Source organism: Hermetia illucens, chromosome 2, assembly GCF_905115235.1.
Source record: "Hermetia illucens chromosome 2, iHerIll2.2.curated.20191125, whole genome shotgun sequence".
Lineage (NCBI taxonomy): Eukaryota > Metazoa > Arthropoda > Insecta > Diptera > Stratiomyidae > Hermetia > Hermetia illucens.
The window spans coordinates 7,304,887-7,328,470 of NC_051850.1; the positions used below are offsets into that span (position 1 = coordinate 7,304,887).

Consider the following 23,584-nt stretch of genomic DNA (forward strand, 5'->3'; position numbering starts at 1 on the left):
CAGTTTAATGCCCCTTGTCAAAAGCCCGCTTCTTGATGACCAATCACAAAGTTCATTCATACATCCTCTAAGTGAAAAAAATGTTGTTCTGGTTGAGAGGAAGATGCTCCATTTTACGCTCGGGCTTTAGTCCAAAAACGGTTTCGTTGCGGTAATATCCGTTCTTTATTCCAAGTCTCGTGACGAATCCCGGCCATCGTTGTCCCAGGTGCTGAGTACCTTCTTACTAAAAAGATCTGCTATGTATCTAATTTCTACTTCATTTATCTCTTGTAACATTAGATGCCATAGTAGCCAAGCTTGCCACTCCTGACAGACTAAAGCCTCTGGTTAACGGTGACCGTTGTTTTCTTACTCTAATCTTACCTAAATATCTGTGAATAAATGACAGCTTTAACTAGCTCGAAAGGAAGAATAAGAAGTCAGTTGTCTTCCCAAAGTATTTGTTGTTTTCTGTTGAAGGTTTCTTGCTCCAGAAAGCGAATATGGATTTAATATCCTTGCTAAATTCAGGACAACATATAGAGCTTAAATCAGAGGAAGAGATTCTCAATGAGCTCCGAGAAGATCACCACATTGACGATAATCATCCAGGTTCCTCGAGCCTTCAGCAAAAGGCGAAGTGTGGCCGTGTCCTGATATCAACTGGTGGAATATATAGCATAGTGTGCGATGCTTGCAATGACTACTTCGATGGAATGGATTCATTTAGCAATCATTTGAAGACTTTCCATTCGGACTATGGCATACGAAAAGATGGCTGGATTAAGGTTGCTATTACCGAGGAGCCAACTTTTAAAACTGAGGAAATCGATGATCAAGGTAAGGCTGAATGTTGGCTGTGAAAAAAAAGTTATTGGGTGGTTCACTTAAAGCGGAAACTGCCACGAATGTTGTAATTGGAACTCAACTTCCAAGGAACCCTCTGATAGTACCCACGATCTCTGTATCCTGATCAAAGTCGGTTTAGGTGCCTTTCCAGAACTGCAAATAGTGACCGTATTTGATACCAGCAAGCTGGTTTTGAGAAGTCGACAGCGGAACGTACTACGAAAGAAAGCGAAACTTCTTCGGAATGTGGGCATGGTCCTTGTGGCACCACCAAGTGTGGCAATTTCTAGAGAAATAGGACGCATATAAGGCGGAACTCCTGGCGCAAGGAAGGAACAAGCTGATAATCCAGATGAGACCCACACTTGATGTAGTAGACTGTTCGCTTAGCGGCGGCTTTCACATTAGACTGCACTTAAGTCAAGTTAACACAAGTCATGCCAAGGGCTTTTCCTACTAGCAAGCAAAGTTGAAGGACTGGCATTACATTGTGGGTGCGTTTAAACGAAGTCTGTGGGAAGTAGCAAATGCAATCCTAGAGAAAAATAGATATTTGATTTTATCACTCGAGCTATGCTCCCCTATGTTCACATGTTTACTTCAAAGATGTTAGAGTTGATTAAGGAATGGTGTGTTAGGTGGAGTCTCATTGCCAGATCACCGATACTTAGAATTCAACCCAATTGTAGTAAGCGAGCTAAGACGTTGTTGGACTCTGTTAGCAAACCGACTAGAACTTTCACGAACTCCACAGTTGAGTCTGCAACGAGTCTCTTGGAAGTATGTAGGTTATCCGGGAGAATAGGTGGCAAAACCTTTCAATACGAAGTGTTCAAAAAGAATTGGGACACTTTCGGGAGCGGTAGTTATCAATGGAAAAGCTAGTGCTGATATAATATCTTTTGAACCCTTGAAAACACCTGGCAAGGACGGCATCTATCCAGCGATGCCAAAGGAACGTCATACGCATTCATTGCGACTTCTAAGAAATATTTTTCGATGGACCTTTTTCTGGGCGACGTGCCTACCTCTTGGCAAAAGATTAAGGTGACCTTTATAACTAAGCCTGGGAAAGATGATCATTTAAATCCAAAGAGCTGCGGACAAATCAGCTTAACATCATTCTTGCTGAAAGTTCTTTTGAGTGTGGTTGAGCATCCATTGGTAAGAAAGAGCAAAGGTAGCATCCCGGAAAGTGAAAAATGCTTCGAGTCTGTGGGGTTATACTGAAGCATTCTACACCGATGGCTCAAAAACGGAACAGAGTTCTGGAGGAGAAGTATAGCTTCCGATTAAAAACAAGAAGTGGGCTTTTTCCTTGGGACAATATACAAACAATGGTCTTTCAGGTTGAAGTGTATAGGTCATAACAGTGACAACCTTTGTGATTGAGGAGCGGTTGAAGAGCAAGCGCATCGCAGCCTGCAGCGATAGTCAAGCTGCATTGCGTTGGGCAGTTCTTTGACAAATTCAAAAATTGTTCAGGAAAGTAGATACCGATACTTCTAGATTCAATACAGTGGAACGACTCTGGGTCATTGTGGTGTAGAGTGAAATGAAATCTTGGATGCTTTATCACAAGAGGGTTCACTTTACCCCATGCTCGGACCGGAACCAACAATTGGGGTGTCCGTAGCATTGGCTAATGCTGCTATGAAAAACAGGGAACATGCTCCCAATAAGGACAAGTGGCAGAGCCCAAATACTGTTAGACACACCAAATTGTTCCTGTCAGAACCAAAGACGTATACTGTAATATTGATCCTGTTGAACAAGAGGAAAACTTGCAGAAGTAATGTGGGCATTCTGACTGGCCCAAATTAACTAGCTGGACATATGTATGTTCAGAACGGGGATTCTGGAAGATGACACGTGTCCATTCTGTAAAGTACGAAACACTACTACGGAGTAGTAGCACCGAAAGTTTTCCAAGTTCAAAGAAAAACGTTTTCACGTTGTTTGGAGTGCTCCCGAATCTTTTAACCCTGTAAAATTCTAGAGTAAGCAAACCACTGAAATGTGAGTGAACTTGGCGTAGAAATTTCAATATCCATTGTGAGGAAAACGCGATTATTCACTCGCTTTATTCGGTTGCTTTATAACGACCTACCTGCGCTCCTCGCATGCGCAAATTCCAAACTTTTTAAGTATCCGTCCGTTAAATTGGATATCGGAATCGAATCCCGGAAGTTAAGCTGGAAAATTGACAACGACGGCAAGTGCTCCGCTGCGCTCAGTGTTCTTAGTTTAAGCTAAGTCAGGCCGCAAGTTTCGGTGCTGCCTCGTTCTTTTGACTGGCTTCGTAGTCTAGATTGGTTTTGTGTCCGCTCTCTTTTGTATTTCTCCTGATATGAATTGATAGGTGCTGTTCCGCTGTAGTCCCCCGCTAAAAGATTGATTGATAATGCCACGTGAGAGGGAGGATGTCGCGGAGCCTTCTACCGCCAAAACCACCGTTTCGTTTAAGGTGCTATCGTTTTGGCGGCGAAAACCGAAGGCGTAAATTCCTCCAGTGGGAGACGCAATTTGCGCTGGCGGGTGTCATGACAGACGGCACTAAATTCAACCACACATTGGTCGATCTAAACGAGGAATCCATCACACTCGTCACCGACTTGCTGAGCGAGTGCTCTTACGCCCGGCTGAAGGACTCGCTCATCAGGCGCTTGTGGTTAAATGAGACAGCCAAGCTAAATCACTTGATGACGGATCTAAAGCACACCCAGTCAGCTGGGTGACTGGGAAACAAAGCAGCTAGATGAAGACAAGGTTGGCTCGGAGCCCCAAAAGACCTTGTAGCTTCAACGACTACCGCAGGCACGTAGGCCATCCTAGCGTGTGCCGGCGGCGATTCTCTGGAGGTGTTGGCCGCGACTTCGGATAAGATGCACCTGCACCCGCGCGTCGTGTTCGCGGAGGTGTTTCGCGACGTGTCGGAACTAACGAGACAATTCGCCGCACTGACAGCGACGATGAATGCTTTGCGGTCAGGAAAGCGGTGGCAAATTCATTCGACGGCCACCTCGAGAATGGGCGTTTGGGTAGCCACTCGCCGGGTTCCCTATCGAACTCTCGATATTCCATAAAAGGCAGGCCGCTCACATTGTTCACAGACCATAAGCCTCTAATTTTTACTTTACGGCAAAAACGTGATAAAGAGTCCCCTCGTGAACTTAATCGCTGACGTTTTGTCCAGGCTCTCTGAGATCAACATTCCAGCCGCAGTTGAATTTTCAGCAACCGCTGTGGCCCAGAAGGATATTGTACTGTGCCATCCTTCTGGGCCACAGCGGTTGCTGAGACTGCAGTCGGACTCCAAATACAAGTCCAAGGAGTTCTCTATATTCGGCTCTTATATCTCTATCTACAGCGAGATCTCTGAAAAGGAACCTAGGCCATATATTCCAGGAAAGTTGTTGGGATTGTCAGCGGACAATATCATATCACCCACAGTCAAATGGAATGCTAGAAAGTTAGCATCGGTTCCTGATGGCAGCATTATGTGGTGCTACGGGCCCTCCTGCTCGCAGGTCTTGCCTTTCGTTGTACTTGGCGGTGTCTCCTCCGAGGTATTGTTTCCCTGTGCACATGCACAGGTATGTTTCCAAATCGATAGTTGATATGGCAACCACGACGATTGATTGCCTCCAGGGATCTCATCTACCCCGATCATGAGGAATCTACCCTTGCTTTCCTACCTACCTCTACTTTGCTTCTGAATCTCCATAATCACGTATGGAGATTCTCATTCTAAGCGATTATTGCGGCTATTGTTGCGGCTTTCGGGAGAAAAATTGTCACCATGTGTGTTCCTGGTATATCATCCCCAGCAAATGTTGACAGTTCAACTCCTCCCCAGCCTGGCAATTTAGGAACTATGGTATTAAGTCACTCTGCAGTGTCTTCCATCGCGCAGTCCACCAGTATATGACTTGGCCGAAAACGTATCCAGGTGAATACAAGTTTCGTAACGACAAGATCTTCAATAAATATCTGCTCCTCACGAGTGCGTATTTGCTCGGGAAACATTTTTGGTAGTAGGGCCAGTCGAATGACCTTGGCTAACATAGCTGATGGCGAGCTTCCTGATTCCTGCCTTCATCCCTGATCTTATCGGGTTTTCACTACTCTTGGGTTTGGATTTTTTGGGAGTATTCCCTTCATGTGGGCCGCTTTCTTGGCTCCGATAAAGATGGCTTAATTCTATCCTGACCCTTGTTACGGGCCTGTTCTGATTTCAGGGTTTCCTTCAGGTAACGCAGGTACCATTTAGCAACTGCGCCACTGAGACCTGTCTCCTTCCTGACGTCTGATATATTTATCTGAGACGTGCTTTTACATGTCCCTGCTTTTGAGTAGTGGTGTTTGTTGGTTGTTGTCCTCGCAGTATATCAATGTATACCTTATCCACTGCTTGATCTCCCATCTTCTCCCTTCTTCGGTGTAATCACCTAGCTGTCAGTATATCGGAGAAGCGCCTCCGCCTGGTTAACCAGTTTGTGTGGGATACAAGGTCCCACTTGTTTGGATGTAGTTATCTTTATTTTTGTAATATTACTCATTTGATTCCCACGAGTGTGGGGGTTAGGAGGTCCGCCGTGCCATAGCTCCCCGTAGAATGATAAGGTCTAACTTACCCACTAAGGCGACTAGTTACTCCCAACTGCAAACTATCCAATGGGCACGGTTCGAATGACACCCCGGATTGGGGGAGGTGTTTTTCGACTCCCCAGTCTAGATCCGTAGCGTTTTGTTAATAGTAGTCACCTCTTACAGGGTGTTTCAGGGTCATTTTGATTTTTACAATATACCTTTCACCTAATCCACAGAATGCCTCGCAGCTAGCATCTCTGTCTGCAGAATTCCAGAATACTCAATGTCTAAGAAATCTGCAGACGATGTTCCGAAAAATACTGTCACTAGGAAGGATCCGGGAAAGGTGGCACAACAGGGTTCCAGCGGAAGCTCGAAAATTCCAAGAAAACCAACTGGAATAATTACCGACGAACCAATATATGACGGAAAAAGGTTATTTTGTATCACATGCGACCGTCAGTTAAATTCGAAGAAGAGTTTCTTGCGGCATAAATACTATCATAAGGAGCGGATCTGCGAACAAGGAATGGCAATTTCAGATCGCGACAGTCAGGAAGATGTTTCGGCTGAAGCCATAGTAAAGACTGAATTAGATTTTGGTGACTACGAAATTCAGAATCCAGGTAATGGTCCCCTTGAAATGTTAAATAATTGATAAATGTGGAGAATCTACAGAGATAATTTATTTCTATTTAATTTTAGCTCTGCCAACAGTGTACAATGAAGGAAGCATTGAAATCAGCGACACCGATGACAATACGGAGCCAGGACATGCAGATTCAAATGATTCGCCAGATCTACATTTTCAGAGTCAAGGCAGTTTGTCAGAGAATATTTTCGGTAAAATTCAAAACAAGACTAACTCAACATACAGAACCAATTTGACACAGGGGCAGACTAGTGCAAAAGAAAGGACATTAAACGCAACTTTTTCTAGAAGCGGAGACAATTTTAACCGAAAGATTGAACTTATTAAATCTGACATGAATCCTTCAAGGGCATCAGTTCAGTTGGGAGGTGCTACGAAAAATGAGAAAATGAGACGAATTAAAACGGTCTTTTCCAAAACACCTACTTTCGATGATAAGAAAAACTTTTGCATCACCTGCAACCGTAAATTTGCCTCAAGGCGCAGTTTCAATTCGCATAAATATTTGCATAGAAGACTAATTCGTGTAAAACAAATCCGATTTTGCTGCGAATTTTGCCCCAAAAGATTTAAATTAGATTTTGGCTTAAGAGAGCACATTGTGGCCAATCACGGAGATGAGATTCCAAAGTTCCTACAAGACAATCCAACAAACCTTGAATGTCGTTTTTGTTTTAAACAATTTGAAGAACTAACGCAACGTTACCAACACGAACAAAGTCACGGTGGAGAAAAGAGGCCATATCGATGCTCGTTATGCGTGAATTCGTTCTCGAATCACTTGAAGCGTAAAATTCACAAATTAATTCATAGAAAAGATGGCTGGAACCCAAAAAAGCAAGTAAGATTCATGTTTTCTGAGAATCCGAAATTCAATGATAAGAAACGCTTTTGCATAACATGCAATTGTGGATTTGCTACGAAAAGCAGTCTAGATAGGCACAAACAAGAGCATAGAATGAGGATTCGTAAAGGACAAGGCATTGTTCCGAAAGCCAGAGCTCTTTGCGCCAGTGAAGATGCGGAAGAAATGAAATTACATTCGAATAATTCAATGGATTCCTATTGTTTTTCTGAGGATTCTTCACAGACAAGCTGCGGGGAGATGCAAAGCAAAATCGCTGCAATAGCTGATACTCATATTAAAGATGAAATGGCTTCTCCAGATGAGTACACCTCATCTTCCGACGAGAGCGATGAACAATATGCTTACATGGCCTCAATCGTCTTCACATTGGAGCCGGAATTTAACGAAGAAAAAATGTTTTGTATCACCTGCAATTGTCAACTGGATTCCAAGGAAGCTTTTAGGGCTCATAAAGAAGGACATAAAGCAAAAATTCGAAAGTGGAAAGTCAACCAAGGAATGCTTCCGAAAGCTACAATTTCGTGTGAATTTTGCCCAGATCAATTCGGATCAGAACTTGGTTTAAGAAAACACGCTGCAAGGCACCACGGAGATATGATTCCTACACATTTCAAGGACGATCCAACGTATCTTAAGTGCCGGTTCTGCCACAAGCAATTTGAGAAACCAACAGAGCGTTACGCGCACGAGAAAAGCCACGCTGGGGAAGAGAAGCAGTATAAGTGTCCCTTGTGTCCCAAATCTTTCAAGGACCAATTCCAACGCAGAATCCACGAATCACTTCATAGAAAGAACGGTTGGAAACCGAATGAACACGTAAGAATGGTGTTTTCTGAAAATCCCCAATTTGATGATGAGAAATGCTTTTGTATAACATGCAACCGTCAATTTGGCTCCAAGGATAGTCTTCGTCGTCACAAGCGAACACATCTAATAAAGATTCATTTGAAACAAGGCATTCGGGCAAAAGTCGCAACCTATTGCGAATTTTGCACGCGACAATTTAAATCAGAAAGTGGTTTGCGACAGCATCTCCTAGCGCATCACGGAGATAAGATCCCGTCATCCCTCAAGGACGATCCAACGTACCTTCAATGTAAGTTTTGTTTTAAGCAATTCGACAAACCAACAGAACGTTATCGACACGAGAAAAACCATCCTAAAGTGGAAATGCCATATCAATGTCCACTATGCCCACAATTGTTCACGACCCTGTGCAATCGCAAATATCATGAATTAACTCATAAAGGGGACGGAGAGCAACCAAAGGAGCAAACAAGCTTCGTTTTTTCAGAGAATCCCAAGTTCGATGACAAGAAATGCTTTTGCATAACATGCAATCGTAAGTTTGTCTCTAAAGAAAGTCTTTATCGACACAAGCGCGCACATAAAATGAAGATTCGTTTAAAACAGGACACTGAGCCGCCGAAAGTTACAACTTATTGTGAATTTTGCAGCAGATATTTTAAATCAGAAGACGGTTTGCGGCGGCATCTCGTAACGCATCACGGAGACAAGATTCCGTCGTCCTTCAAGGACGATCCAACTTATCTTCAATGCAAATTTTGTTTTAAACAGTTTGATAAACCAACAGACCGTCACCGACACGAGGAAAGCCACCCTAGAAAAGAGAGACCCTATAAATGCCCACAATGCCCGCAGTTTTTCACGACCCTCTCCAACCGCAAATCTCATGAAGTAACTCATAAAGGAGACGGGCGAAAGCCAGCGCAGCCAATAAGCATTGTTTATTCTGAAAATCCTGAATTCGATGATGAAAAAATCTTTTGTATAACATGCAATCGCGGATTTGCCTCTAAAGTCAGTTTTTACAATCACAAACAAAAGCATCGAATTGGGATTCGTAAAAAACAAGGCATTCTACCGAAAGCCTCATTTCGTTGTGAATTGTGTTCTAAAAAATTTATGTCAGATCTTGGTTTGAGACAGCATATTGTCCAGCATCATGGCGACACGATCCCAGCGTCCTTCAAAGACGATCCAACATACCTTAAGTGTCGGTTTTGTCACAAGCAATTTGAAAAACCAACAGACAGATACAGCCATGAAAAAATTCACGCAAACGAAGAGAAACCGTATAAATGCTCAACGTGTTCAAAGGTTTTCGGAAGGAGCACGGAACGCAAGACTCATGAAACAGTTCATTCCAAAGCTCGTCCATTTCGATGTACTCAATGTCCTAATTCTTATAAAATACTGTCTAGTCTTAATCGACATATTCAAACTGTCCATTCTGATTAAAAACCAATTCGATGTAAAACTTCCGGGAACTAAGGTCCTGTAGACTTTGTCATAAAATTGTTGCAATCCCATGAACTAAGGACAAACTCTGAGGAAGGGGAATTCGAATTTAACGCATCTGTTGGTGTCAATGAACAACTTTCTAGCCAGAGGAGCTGCCTCTGTTCAGTTAGAATGAGCCACTAATGAGACAATATCCTTATCCGAAGAGCTGAGAAAAGAAAATGAAGAATTGCGAAAAAAAGGGAATCGAAGTGTACACCTTAAACCATGAAACGGTCATAGTAGATAGCAGACTATGTTCGGTAAGATAGAGTGCATGCATTGAACTATGAAAAAGTGCTGGAGTGAAATTCCAAAAATCCTTTAAAAAAGCATCACATTTCAATCCCACTCGTATTCTTTAACCGATCTACATTTCATTCTACAAACTCATCAGTTCCTCGCGTGTCCTTTAACCGCTGCGTGGATCCGCACCGAAAACTGAAAAACAAACAAAGGAATATGGCGCGGACCTACCAGAGTAAAGCGCTTGAAGCTAAAACTTCTAAAGAAAAAAATACAACGCCGTAAAATTCAGACCTCAAATGTTGCGATCGAGAGGGAAGATCCACGGCGGACCATCTCCTTGATTAATCCTTCTCTTGCGTCAAATGTTCGTGACCCTCGGGATTTCCACTCGTCCTTGGCAACCTCAGTCTATAAAGCTGGAGGAGGGCCATTTTATTAGTATGAGTTCGCGGTATTTATTGGGGAGAAGGGGAAGAGCGAGTCCTCAAATCACGGATTAAAATTGACTTTATGTCAATTTAATCCAATAATATTAAGCAAGAATAAAATAAAAATTAAAAAATTAGAAAAAAAAACACAAAACAAAAACAAAATACATTAAAATTATAGTAAATAAATCATACTCAACAAAAAAAATCATTTAACCACCTTCCAGAGCTCTAGGGTCAGTTGACAGTACCATGGCCCTGCTTTAACTACACAATAATTGATGTGGCTGTTCAAAATGAAATTATACCATAGAATTGTAGAGAACTAAGACAAGTGAAATAAATGTGAAGCAAAAATAAAATCGATTTGACACTGATATTTCGAGATTCATCTAAGTATAACCTAAAAGAAATGTATTATTATATTGGAATGTATCTTTTCTGCTATTTCTATTTCATCCAAGACCGAGGCGCAGTAGGATGACGCAGCACTTCAGAGCCTCAAATCCAACCCCAAATACAAATTTTGGGAGTTGCCCATCTTCGGCTCAAACCTCTCTCTTTGCTGCGTAGACTCGGAAAAGTGGTCTCGGTCATACATTCCGGCCACTTTTCGTAAGGAAGTGTTCTACGCAGTTCACGACTTAGCGCATCAGGACAACAAATCGGTTAGTCACCGATAAATACTTCTGGCCCTCCATGAACAGGGATATCAATTCCTGGGCCAAAGAGTGCATCGCATGCCAGAAGTGTAAAGTCTCCAGGCATGTAAGGAAAGAAGTGGGCTCATTTCCCCGCACTACCAAGCGGTTCCACACAATACACCTCGACATAGTAGGGCCTTTGCGAGACTCGCACGGTTATAGGTATTGTCTCACAATCATCGACAGGTTCACGCGGTGGCCTGAGGCAATACCTCTGAAAGACATTATGGCGCAATCATGTGCCGAAGCCCTCTGTCGAGAGTAGATACCTCGCTTTGGCGTCCCTGCAGTGGTCATCACTGAGCAGGGAATGCAATTTGAGTCCACCCTTTTCTCGGAGTTAGGCAAACTCCTAGGGTTTAAACGTAAGCGGACTACTGCATACCACCCGCAATCCAATGGGATGCTAGAACGTTGGCACCGGACGCTGAAAGCCGCCATTATGGCACGCGGCGATCCGTCCTGGACCCAAGTCTTGCCTCTCGTCCTACTCGGCGTACGTACAACCCGCCGAGAGGAATTCGCTGCCAGCCCCGCGGAGCTGGTATACGGGGAGAACCCGAGACTTCCAAGTGATCCGGTCTTCGACAAGAGATCGGGTCTCACAGAGTCGAGGTTGGTGCGTCTACTGAGAGACAATCTCCGACGCATCAAGGCCACTCCTCCCGCCCCTCGCACACTCGTCCGCACCTGTCTGTGCGCCTAAAGAAATGGACACGTGTACGCACGTCCTGGTCAGGACGGATGCTATCCGGAAGCCGCTGCAGCCTCCTTACGAAGGCCCGTACCGCGTTCTCGAGCGAGGAGAACATTTCTTCCAGCTCGAGATCGGTCTACACAAAAAGGCGGTCTCCCTGTCCAGGCTGAAGCCCGTGTATAACCCTAAACAACGGCACGTTCGCTTCAAGGACTGATGGGGGGAACACAGTTCCGGATTCGGTCGCTGAAACCCCTCCGTTTCATTTGGGGGCGGAGTGCAGGATTCGCGGCATTCGAATCCTGCGGCGATGACGCTGGTCTTGAGGGCGGCGACTTCGAATCCTGCGGCGATGACGCTGGTCTTGAGGGCGGGGGCTGCGGTGGTTTCTCACGCACTTTGGTGCATGTTCACAGGATCTTGCTAGCACCGTTTCCTCTTAAAGCTGCACTTCTTCCTCCATCTTCGATAGACTTTCCATTTGAGAATTTATTCTGCGCTTTATTCCTCGGTGGAATCTGGGACAGTCTGGTTCTAAACGTATTTTAATGCAGCGATGTTCGCTCCGGGGTCAACAATATAAGAGTTCTCAGTCAAATTTAGGAGCTTGTATTTAACCTTTTATTCTTCTATTATTCGAAATAGGTTTTTGACATGTTTTTCGTATGTTGCAAAGTTCAATACACAATTTCAAGAAATTACTCTTATTATAACTTCGAGATATTAGAAATAATACTGATTTCCGTATGTAACTGTTTTCTTTCTGCACGAAAATCTTTTCTTTCACCGTGACAGCCAACCGTTTTTCTTTTCTTCTAATTATTATTTCTCCTATCTGACGTTTTTCGTCATCTACTCTGTTCTTCACTCTTGTAGCGAGTTCTGAACTGAGTAGAGCGCCGGTGACGTCATCTGTCCGCTGGTATTCGTGACATTCGACACGAATCCTGCCGCGCCGCAATACGTCTTACGAATCAAGTCACCGATAAAACGTGAGGAACGCACTGGCCCGCCGCGTATAAAATAGTAGCGAGCGGCCCATGATGAAGATCTTTACGATAAACTTGACACTCAGGATAGCGAGAGAAATCTGTATCGACTTGTGAAAAGCCGAACGCACACAGGATATCTAACGCTTCTGTTACGTTAATCATAAGTACAGTATTTTGTTTCTGAACAACGAGGTGTGACGGATAGATGGGGAAAATATTTCGAACTGATTTCAACAGAAGAATTTGTTCATCCTCCAATTCCATAGGCACTGCCGACATTTGGAGCAATGTCAGCTCATCTGGTGTTCAGAGGTGGCGGGGAAGAAGACGGGGCGAGAACCTCCATAGTGGTGGCACCGGAACACGCTGTATCGCGTTGGCTTGCCGGCCATGATGCAGTAGGCGAATGCTCCAAAGGCCTAATTAGGGCGATCAGACCCGAGTTTGCATGGGGACTCACCTGAAGTAGCAATTGTCACGAAACCTTACCAGGGGTATACTGGTACCATGGGAAACGGGATAGCCCCTGGATTCACATACTTCAGGAGAATTCCTGCTTTATGTGCGTTCAGCTCGGTTGTTTGCGGCTGGCCCTCTAGTGGGAGGTTCATGGGTGTTGTGGTTGTGTTCAAGCGAATGGATACTATCGGGTCTCAGCGTGGTGTTGCGTTTCAACACGGGTGCCGTACTCCTTAGTTCGCTAGAGATTTAGGCAGGTCTTGTATCCACCAGTATGAATGCTGAGCCATGCACTTCGTATAGACTGGTACCATCGTAGCTTCCTGCGGCGGGGCTCTGATTGTGGTCACAAAATCAATCCGTGTTTTAACAAGACCGTGGAATTAAGTTACGAGACAGGTACCCAAGTAAAACCCGGTAACGTAACTGTCATCACGTCTGAAGTCGAAGAAGCAATAAAACGAATGAAATGGGGGAAAGCAACAAGACCTGATGACATCGCATCTCAGATCTGGAACCCAAAACTGTGGTTCAGTAAATTCTTCAATCGGGTTATTGCGGAAGGTAGAACACCATCTGACTGGCAAAAAACTACCATAATTCCAAAATGGAAAAAAAAAGGTACTCCAGCAGAATGTCCGATTCAATTGCTGTCTAGTCCCATGAAGATTTTTGAATGTAGCAAGCGTATTCGCAAAATCAACAGCTGTAGAACTACTGACAAAATATATACTTCATGGCTACTCACGAAGAAACACCGTCAGAAGCAACGCCCTCTTTACATTGCATTTCTGGATCTAAAGAAAGCGTTTGACCGTGTGCCAAACGAAATCTGGTATGCTTTACGACAACAATTAGAACTAGAAGAACTCGTGCGCTGGGTCAAACTGTTCTGCCACGATCCGAAAAGTAAAGTTCGAAATGTGATGGGTGTATCAAAACTACTTCGTGTTTCTGTTGGTGTTCATCAAGGAAGCGCCCTATCACCACTCCTCTTTGTTCTGGCTATGGACACTGTCACACGGAACATGCAACGTCCAGCGTCCTATACACGGCTTTATGGAGATGATTTTTTCCTAGCATTTAAAAGCAAAAATGATATTAACCATGCCCAAAACTGGAATGATGGCCTCACGCAACCCGGTTGCTTGACGCATTAACCCAACCTGGAGGGAAGTGGCGTTGCACAATTGGTGTTCTTTGTGATCGACATATCAACGAACGTCCCAAATCTAAAATTTACAGCAGTGTCGTCCGTTCTATTGTTATCTATGGTTCTGTGTATTGGCCGACTATAAAAGACAATGAACGGTGTCATGCAGTAATGGAGACGAAGATGTTATGTTGGACTAGTGGCATGACACGTTTTGCTCACATCCGAAATGAGGATATTCGCGATCGTTATGGGCTTGCATCGATCGTGGAAAAATTGCGAGAGAGGCGTCTACGATGGTATGGTCACGCAATGCGTGCTAACGAAAATTCACTTGCCAAAATTAGTCTGAACATCGAAGTCGATGGTAAAAGACAAGCCGAAACAACGGTGGCTTGATACACTAGATGGGGATTTAAAAGCCTCGCGATTGCACCCAAATCAGGCATTCGATAGAGCCAAATGGCAAAACCGATCACGGCGATTCAGCCCCGCTTGTAAACGGGACAAAATCATCATCATAAACGGCACAACAACCGGTATCCGGTCAAAGGCTGAAGAAAAAGAAGACCAGCTTTCTTTGGGACTATTACCAGTGAACTTGGATATTTAGAACAACTTCTCCTTATTATTCCTTCAGATTCCATTTCGGCTATTCGCCGTCATGTGGCGCTAGCTAACTGAAAATGATAACTAACCTTACTGTAGTCTCTATCGGAGAGAGAGACGCAAAACTAGAATAAGGAGAAGAAAACGAAGCGAATGTTGTCTTTCAGGTGACATTTGTTAGCTCTTGTTGACGTCTCTTATTCGAGGCAGGTGCTTCGAACATGGATTTGATGTCCTTGCTGAATTCGAAGCCTCATTTAGACCTCCAATCAGGAGGCGGAATTCTAAGGGGATTACTAGAACAAAACCGTGTTCCGAGTGGTTGTACAGACAGTCTCGACAGCATCGATCAAAAGACAAAATATGGTCGCGTCTTGATATTAGCTAATGGGGAATATACCGTTGCATGTAATGCTTGCAATGGTCGTTTCGATACTGTGGAATCTTTGAGCGATCATTTGAAGACTGTTCATTGGGACTACTATGTGCGGAGAGATGGCTGGATTAAAACTACTAACAGGAAGGAGCCAATTGGCAAGAGGTTCAACGTTAAATATCAAGGTAATTGTAATTAAATCCTGACCGTTCACTCTGGGCGTAGAATTCGTTTCTTTCCTAGTGCAGACATCGAACCCTTCTACAGCTTATGATGTGGAATTGTTTTGCTTCCAAATACCCTGACGAACGAACAGTGCTTGCATTAACAAAGCCCACCCGGACGATGTTCTGTGGACTTATCTTGATTTTCAGAGAGTTTTTCAGACTAATCCTCTCTGCCGCGTATAATAGTGTGGAATGACTCCGGCCACAAGTAATCTGCGACTGTATCTTGGACCTTCAATGTTAGGCATCATCCGCGTCAATGATACGCTGATATTTGCGGCTTTCTCACAGGCGTAGTTCAGGTGTCCTTTGAAATTGATTTTAGCCTCAATCATCACCCCGAGGTATTTAATAACCGTAACTGGTTGATCATCAAGACCGCCTCCAATTTTTTTTTTCAAGCTGATCCACCTCCAGCCACATTTTTATGGCGCTAATAGTTTCGTTGAGTTACACTTCAACGTCTTCTGGTTGTTTCACGACGACAACCTCAGCTAGATCATCTGCGAAACCGATTATTGTGGCCTCTTTTGGCACGGGAAAGACATTTTACAACACGTTCCACAGGGTAGAACTCAACACTAAGCCCTGTGGTACTCCTGCGGTATACTGCTTGGATCCCTCATCAATACCGCACCAAAGTGTCCTCTCCGAAAGGTAACTTTCGAGGAGCTTTGTCAAACAACTAGGGACACTCGTTTTAGCCAGTGAGTTTTTTACTCGCACCCAGCGGAAATGAGCGCATTTTTGACGTCCAACGTCACCATGACACGGAATTTATTGGACGACATCGCATCTCGAGCCAGCTTCAAAGTAACATCTACGGCGTCGATCGTTGAGTGGGCTTGTCGAAATCCAAATTGTCACTCCGATAGTCCATCCTTATATTCAATGATAGGGAGCAGTCTATTGTCGATGGCCCTTCCGAGCATCTTTCCTACCGTGTCGATCAGCCAAATCGGGCGGTATGCTGATGTCTTTGGTGCTTATTCGCCTTCTGGAACAAAACTAGTTTTTGCCCATTCCACCGATAGGAAAAAGCTCCTGTTACCATGCAAGTTTCAAATACGTTGATAAACCAGTCGAACCTGGTCTTAACAGCTCTGTTGGGAACAGCATCCAGACCGGGAGCTTCGTTACCACCAATTCTCCGGCAAATTGGCGCAAGTTCCTCCTCGGTTACCGCAGTTATGGTGTGGATTTCCAATGCTTTCTTGTGGTTTTTGTATTCAATATCGAGCAGAAGATGCGGGCATCTCTTCATTACACCAATAATTTCAACGTCTTTTTGCGTGGACTCACTGCCTCGGCATAGCAGCATCATTTGCTCTAACTTTTCTAAAGTCGCACCACCAACTTTGTGGCCTCCCAATAGCATCCGTATGAATACATCCTCTTCAAACCTTTTCACAGACTAGCTCCGGTTTCCAGCTCTGCAGGAACGCACATCGCCGCATGCCCCATATTCGATCTGGAGAGAAATTGTCTGTTAGTCGCTATGGGCACAATGATCACTGGCAAACCATCCCATTCTGCTCGCCAATGTGGTACTCACATATGTCAGATCGACTATTCACCCCGACCCTGTCCCACAGAAAGTGGACACATTTTCCGTATTTGCAAGCACCAAGTCTAGTTCCGCGAAAGCTTTAAACAGGATACGGCCCCTGGTTTTCGTAGTGCGACTGCCCCAGTCCACGGCCCACGCGTTGAAATCACCCGTTATGATGTTGGGGGTTCTTGCATCCGAGACTAGCATACTTAGCATTCCTTCGAATTCTCCTGGATGCGCATCAGGAGCCGGTTTACTTCGGACATTCAACATGTGTCCGTTAAAGACAATTTAGTCGTTGATGCTTTGCCTCGGATCTCATCAGGAGCCGGCTTACTTCGGACATTCAACATGTGTCCGTTAAAGACAATTTAGTCGTTGATGCTTTGCCTCGGATCTCATCGCAGCCGATTTTTCGGCAATTGCTGCGTCCCAGCGGATCTGGATGAGTGAGGACATTAATTCTTAAGTAAGAGAATGCATCGCATGCCAGAAATGTAGTGACCTTACATTGGCATGCTAGGATGGAAGAGGGAGCCTTCCGTAGGTCAACAAAGGATTTTCACACCATACACCTCGACTCTATGGACTCTTTACGAAATTTACACGGCTACGATCATAAATCGGTTTACACCGTGGTCTAAGACAATGTCTCTGAAGGACATTCCAGCACAGGCATGTGCCGCGGCCTTCTATCGAAACTGAATTCTGGGCTTTGCTGTTCCTCCTATAATAATCACAGACTCGGGAATACAATTCGAATCTGTTCCCGGAGCTCGGAGAGTTCCTAGGTTTGAAACGCCAGCGTACAACTGTATAGAATCCGCATTTCAAAGGAATGCTGGAATTTGGCTTTGCACGCTGAAGGAAGCAGGTATTGTCTTTTGTTCTGCTTGACCTTGGCTTGGCCCGCGAAGAATTGCTGTCAGCCATGCTAATCTGGTATCCGAAGAGAATCTACGACTCTCCGACAACCTGGTCCTTGACCAGACAGACGGTCAGGGAGAGACAGGATTGTTGCGCCTGGTACGCGAGACCGTTTTAAAATTGAAGCCGCCTCCGCAATCTCGTAATGCAGTCAGAATCCCTAGGAACCTTGAAATCTGCACCCATGTAGTGATGAGGGCTGATGCCTCCCGGAAGCCGCTGCAGTCACCATACAAGAATTCCCATAAGCGTGGAGATCATGCAATCAGATAGGATGTCAAACACAACCCCAAGATGGTCTTGTTAGATAGGCTGAAGTCCTTCTTTTATTAGATAGACGACACTGGAAGAAAGTCTGAATACCGCCCCAGTTTTGACGTCCGCGACCGAGCAGGGTTTTCAACTGGGGACGGAGCGATACTTAAAACCCGCTTCACAGTCCTCACTGCGCCGGGCAATGAACGCGCTCGTAAACGAGGCTGTACGCAGCCTAGCAGAAGCTCGCAAAATTGAATGTTCTTAAGTAAAACTTGATTCATAGATCGACTGCATACCCCATACATGTAAAAGGGGGATGTAAAAATTTTTTTCACCGAATATAGTCATGTGGGGTATCAAATGAAAGGTCTTGATTAGTACTTTTCGAAGTCTTCACCGTCTTTACCGTGTAAATTTACAACCCGAAGTACTAAATCTGACATGCTAAATGCATATACATAACGGGCTACACACAAATGGAATAGCTCTACACTCAAATATACTTACAGGAGAAACAAAACAAAACCTTTTATATATACCTGAAGCGCCCAGCTTTCGGTTTCCCGACTTGTTAGCATTTCTTTCAAATTTTTGAGATAGTTCTGCCCCCGTGATTGACCCTGACGATCTGCAGCCTCATACAACAGTGTGAATATGTCATTCTATTGAAAAGATCTCATTATAATCATTACTGACTCCTTACAACCTAATCCACAGAATGCATCCCAGCAGATATCTCTGCCCACGGGGCATCAGATCACCCATTGTCCAAGGAATCTTTTACCAATGTTCGGCAAAATGTTGTCACTAAGGCGAATCGCAAAGTTAATAAAAAACCAACTGTGGTAGTTACGGCCGAACCGAAATATGACGAAAAGAGACTGTTTTGCATCACTTGCGATCGCCAGCTGACCTCGAGAAGAAACTTTACGCGTCATAAATATTATCACAAGGAATGTTTCCGTAAACATGGGGCCCATTTGACTTGCGATATTCAAGAAGATGTGTCGACCGGAATTGCAATAAAGGATGAATTAGATTTTGGTGACTACGAAATTCAGGATTCAGGTATTTATCTCCTTAAGATGCTAAGATATTGGTGATTGTGATGAATCTACAAAAATTAATTAATGCTTCTGTTTAATTTCAACTCTATCAACAGCTTACAATGAAGGAAGCGTTGAAACCAGCGATAATGATGACAATACTGAACGGGGGCAAACGGATTCAAATGATTCCCTCAATCCACTTTCTCGGAATCATGAAAATTTATCAAAGAATTCTTGCAGCGCCGATGTGATGAGGGAACCGACTGGTACGACGAATGTTAAGTTAGAAGCTGTTGATCCAGATGAGGAAATGGAACTTCGTGAAGACAGTATTCCAACAAATAGATTCCCACCGAAAGGCATTTTTAACTCCCATGAACTACGGGACAACAGGAAGATACGTGTGAATTATTCGGCTATTGACAAACTAAGATTTTCACCGGAGAAAGAAGTAAAATTCGTGTTTTCTGAAAATCCTAAATTCGATGATGAAAACCACTTTTGTATCACATGCAATCGTGGCTTTGCCTCCAGAGGTAGCTTAGGACGTCACAAAGGATTACATACAAAGCAAATTATCGAAAGACAAGGGAATCTGTCGAAAGACACAATTCGTTGCAACGATGACGATGTGGAACATGTGAAAGGAGATGCGAATAGTTCGCTGGATTCACATTATTTTTCTGATAACTCTTCGCAGTCGAGCTATGAGAAGACGCAAAGCCAAACCTCTACAATAACTGATACCCAAAAGGGAGAAGAACTGACGGGTGGACGAACTGTTCGAGTAGAACTCACTTCCCCAGACCGATCTAATGAAAGCAATGGACAATATCGGACGAAAGACGCTGATCAAAAGCTGAAACCGAATTCCGGTAAACCGATCGTTTTTACGTTGGAGCCTCAATTCAACGAGGAAAACAAATTTTGTATAACTTGCAATCTTCAGCTGGATTCGAAGAAAGCTTTCAAAGTGCACAAACACGGTCATAATGCTAAAATCCGGATTTGGAAAATCGCTAATGGCATTCTCCCGAAAGCCGCAATTTCTTGCGAACTTTGCTCTAATCTATTTAGATCAGAAGCTGGTTTGAGAAAACACGTTGTGAAACATCATGGAGATGAAATTCCGCCATCCCTCAGAGACGATCCAACTTACCTTCAATGTCGATTTTGTTTTAAAGAATTTGAAAAACCAACAGAACGTTATGAACATGAGAGAAGTCACGGTAGAGACGAAAAGCGGTACCAATGCTCACAATGTCCGAAATCTTTCGTAAATCGCTTCAAACGCACAATTCACGAATCACTCCATCGAGAAAACAGATGGAAACCTAAGGTACAAGTAAAAATGGTGTTTTCTGAAAGTCCCAAATTCGACGACAAGAAGGGCATCTGTATAACATGCAATCATAAATTTACCTCTAGACAGAACTATAATGTTCACAAACGTAGACATAGAATAATAATTCGCGAAAAACAAGGCATTGTGCAGAAAATCGCGACATATTGCGAGCTTTGTTCTAGAGAATTCAAAACAGAAGACGGCCTACGCCGACACGTAGTACCAAATCACGGCGATAAGATCCCAATGTTCCTTAAAAACGATCCAACCTACCTTCAATGTAAGTTTTGTTTTAAAGAATTTGAAAAACCAACAGAACGTTACCTACATGAGAAAAATCATCCCAAAGTAGAGATGCCATACCAATGTCGATTGTGCCCACAATTGTTCAGGAAGCTGTGCAATCGCAAACATCATGAACTAAGTCATAAAGCGGACGAAAAGCAGCCAGGGGAGCAACCAAGCTTCGTTTTTTCAGAGAATCCCAAGTTCGATGACGAGAAATGCTTTTGCATAACATGCAATCGTCAGTTTGTTTCTAGAGCAAGACTTCATCGTCACAAGCGAACACATAAAATGAAGATTCGTCTAAAACAGGACACTCTGCCGCCTAAAGTTATAACTGATTGCGAATTTTGCAGTAGACATTATAAAACAGAGGATGGTTTGCGGCGGCACCTCGTAACGGATCACGGAGACAACATTCCGTCTTCCTTCAGGGACGATCCAACCTACCTTCAATGCAAATTTTGTTTTAAAGAGTTTGAAAAACCAACAGACCGCCACCGACACGAGGAAAGCCACCCCAGAAAAGAAAGATCTTATAAATGCCCACACTGCCCGCAGTTTTTCATGACGCTCTACAACCGCAAAACTCACGAAGTAACTCATAAAGGAGGCGGACGAAAGCCAGCGGAGAAAATCGTTTATTCTGACAATCCTGAATTCGATGGTAAAAACTGCTTTTGTATAACATGCAATCGCGAATTTACCTCTAAAATCAGTTTTAACAATCACAAAAGAAAGCATCGAATTGAGATTGGTATCAGGCAAGGCACTCTACCGAAAGCCACTCTACCAAAAGCCTTATTTCGTTGTGAATTTTGTTCTAAAACATTCAAGTCAAACATCGGCTTGAGAGAGCATATTCTGCCTAATCACGGGGATGCTATCCCAACATTCCTCAAAGACGACCCAACGTACCTTATGTGTCGGTTTTGTCACAAGCAATTCGAAAAACCCACAGAGAGATACAGCCATGAAAAAATTCACGAAAATGAAGAAAAACCGTTTAAATGCTCAACGTGTTCGAGGGTTTTCAGCAGGAACACGGAACGCAAGGAACATGAAACCGTTCATTCACAAGATCGTCCATTTCCCTGTCCACACTGTCTTTATTCTGCTAAAATACGGGCAAGACTTAATCGACATATCCTAAGAGTTCATTCTGGTAAAAAATCAACTCGATGTAAAATTCCCGGAAACTCCGAATCCCATGAACTAAGAACCAACTCTGAGGAAGAGCAATTCGAAACTAATACATCTATTGGGGTCAATGGAGAACTTTCTAGTCAATTAAACACGACAAGGAAGGCTGCCTCTGTTCAGTTAGAAGAAGCCACTAATGATAAAACATCCTTTTCCGAAGACATTTCTAATAATAAATATTTTGTTTAACAATTTAACATAAAAAATGCACCGATTTTGAATTTTTTTCTTCTCCAATTCGCCGTTTGGACCACCTCAGAAAGCTGTGTGCTTCCCCGAATGACACCATATTTTTTCAAAGGAGTCTACTTTGGTCATAAAAAACATTCATTGTTTAATGGAAAATTGAGTTAAAAGCGCATGCTCAAGATGAATATTTGTTTACCCAGAAAGCGATCGGTTTAATCCTACTTTTCTGTGAGTCCCTCACATCTGCTTCACCCTGCACACTAAGGCACCGCAGTTTCCGAACCATACAAACAAACAGTTACGGTTATTAAGAAATTGTCCGCATATTGATAAATCTCGGCTGCATCAGCAACTTTCCTATGCAGCAATTGAATGTACAAATTGAATGGCACAGTGGTGGGGGCACAGCCCTGAGGTATGTCAGTCGAGAACGAGTGTCAGAACAGTCACAGCAGATTCCGTAGCCTACACAATGACGAAATCTATGAGCGATACCATGACCGTCCGGTTGTGGATAAAATCCGGCTCAATAGGTTACAGTGGGCGGGTCACTTAATCCGTATGGATGAAGATGATCCCACCCGGAAAGTCTATAAGGACAATATCTATGGTAGGAAAAGAAGACGAGGCAGACCCTGCCTAAGATGGAGCGATGGCGTGGGCCAGGACGCCAGACAGCTTTTAGGGATATCGAATTGGTGGACCTCGGCGCAAAACCGGGATGTCTGGAGTTCCTTATTAAGGCAGGTCTAGACCGGATACCGGTTGTTGCGCCGTTGATGATGATGATCTACAGCTTCATTAAGGTTACCCATGATGTTTTCAATTGTCGAAATACTTCGTCCTTTATAAGCATTTTGAGTGACCCGAGAATGTAATCACCTTTTTTTGCTTCCTTGGCGATGGAGGTATGTAGTAGACAGTCATTGATCAAATTAAATTGGAGACTAAACATAGATCTGAGCCCAAACCCTCGCATGTGCAGATATTACTGAGGCTCTGCATTATTGCCCGGCGGTTGGTATAGTTAGGGATGTACAGCTTATGTCTTGGGTTGAGGTTGGATTCGATAAGGAGTAGGTTAGGTTTGTGTACGGAAAGAAAGTTGGTCAGTTCATGGCGTTTTTGTCGATTGATAACTGAATTCACGTTCAGTAATACCGCTTTAGTGGACATTACTGGCGGACACTTGGCAGAGGAAGGAGAGGAGTGCGTGTCTCTTCTCCATTGGTGAGGAACGGGAGTTGTATGTGGGGAGGAATGTGGTGAGTTGGGACGTGAAGGTATTGAACAGCGAGAGGATCTCGGAGTCGAGGTCAAAGGTGGGTACCGAGCGAGAGGCTTTCCTAGCTATTGCTGCATATGAGAATGATGGGGATGTAGAGTTATGTGAAGGGGGAATTTGACAGGGTTTTGGCTGGGGATCGGGTTTGGTTGGAGGGATGGGATTAAATTTTGTGGGGCAGTTGCGATAACTCGCCGGATAGGTGTTGTCTCCGCAGTTAATGCAGGATGGGTTTTCTTCCTGTTTCTGCGGGGATTATCGTGGGCCATGTGGGAGGTTGCATTTAACGCAACGGTAAGTTAAAATGCAGTTGGGCGCTGCATCCCCAATGCACTGGCAGTTCTGGCAT

The 23,584-nt window shown here is 43.9% G+C and overlaps 2 protein-coding genes across 2 annotated transcripts; both read left to right on the forward strand.

The window, feature by feature from the left end:
• Positions 1-441: 441 nt before the first annotated feature.
• Positions 442-10,105, forward strand: LOC119650037 (zinc finger protein 729-like). The gene is made up of 3 exons (XM_038052518.1): positions 442-822; positions 5,661-6,050; positions 6,130-10,105. Exons 1-3 carry the CDS (start codon positions 486-488, stop codon positions 9,204-9,206), a joined length of 3,804 nt encoding a protein of 1,267 aa, XP_037908446.1. The 5' UTR covers positions 442-485; the 3' UTR covers positions 9,207-10,105.
• A 4,612-nt stretch (positions 10,106-14,717) lies between these two features.
• LOC119649733 (zinc finger protein Xfin-like) lies at positions 14,718-21,960 on the forward strand. Its single transcript, XM_038052015.1, has 3 exons — positions 14,718-15,100; positions 18,597-18,947; positions 19,042-21,960. Exons 1-3 carry the CDS (start codon positions 14,761-14,763, stop codon positions 21,948-21,950), a joined length of 3,600 nt encoding a protein of 1,199 aa, XP_037907943.1. The 5' UTR covers positions 14,718-14,760; the 3' UTR covers positions 21,951-21,960.
• The last annotated feature ends 1,624 nt before the right edge of the window (positions 21,961-23,584 follow it).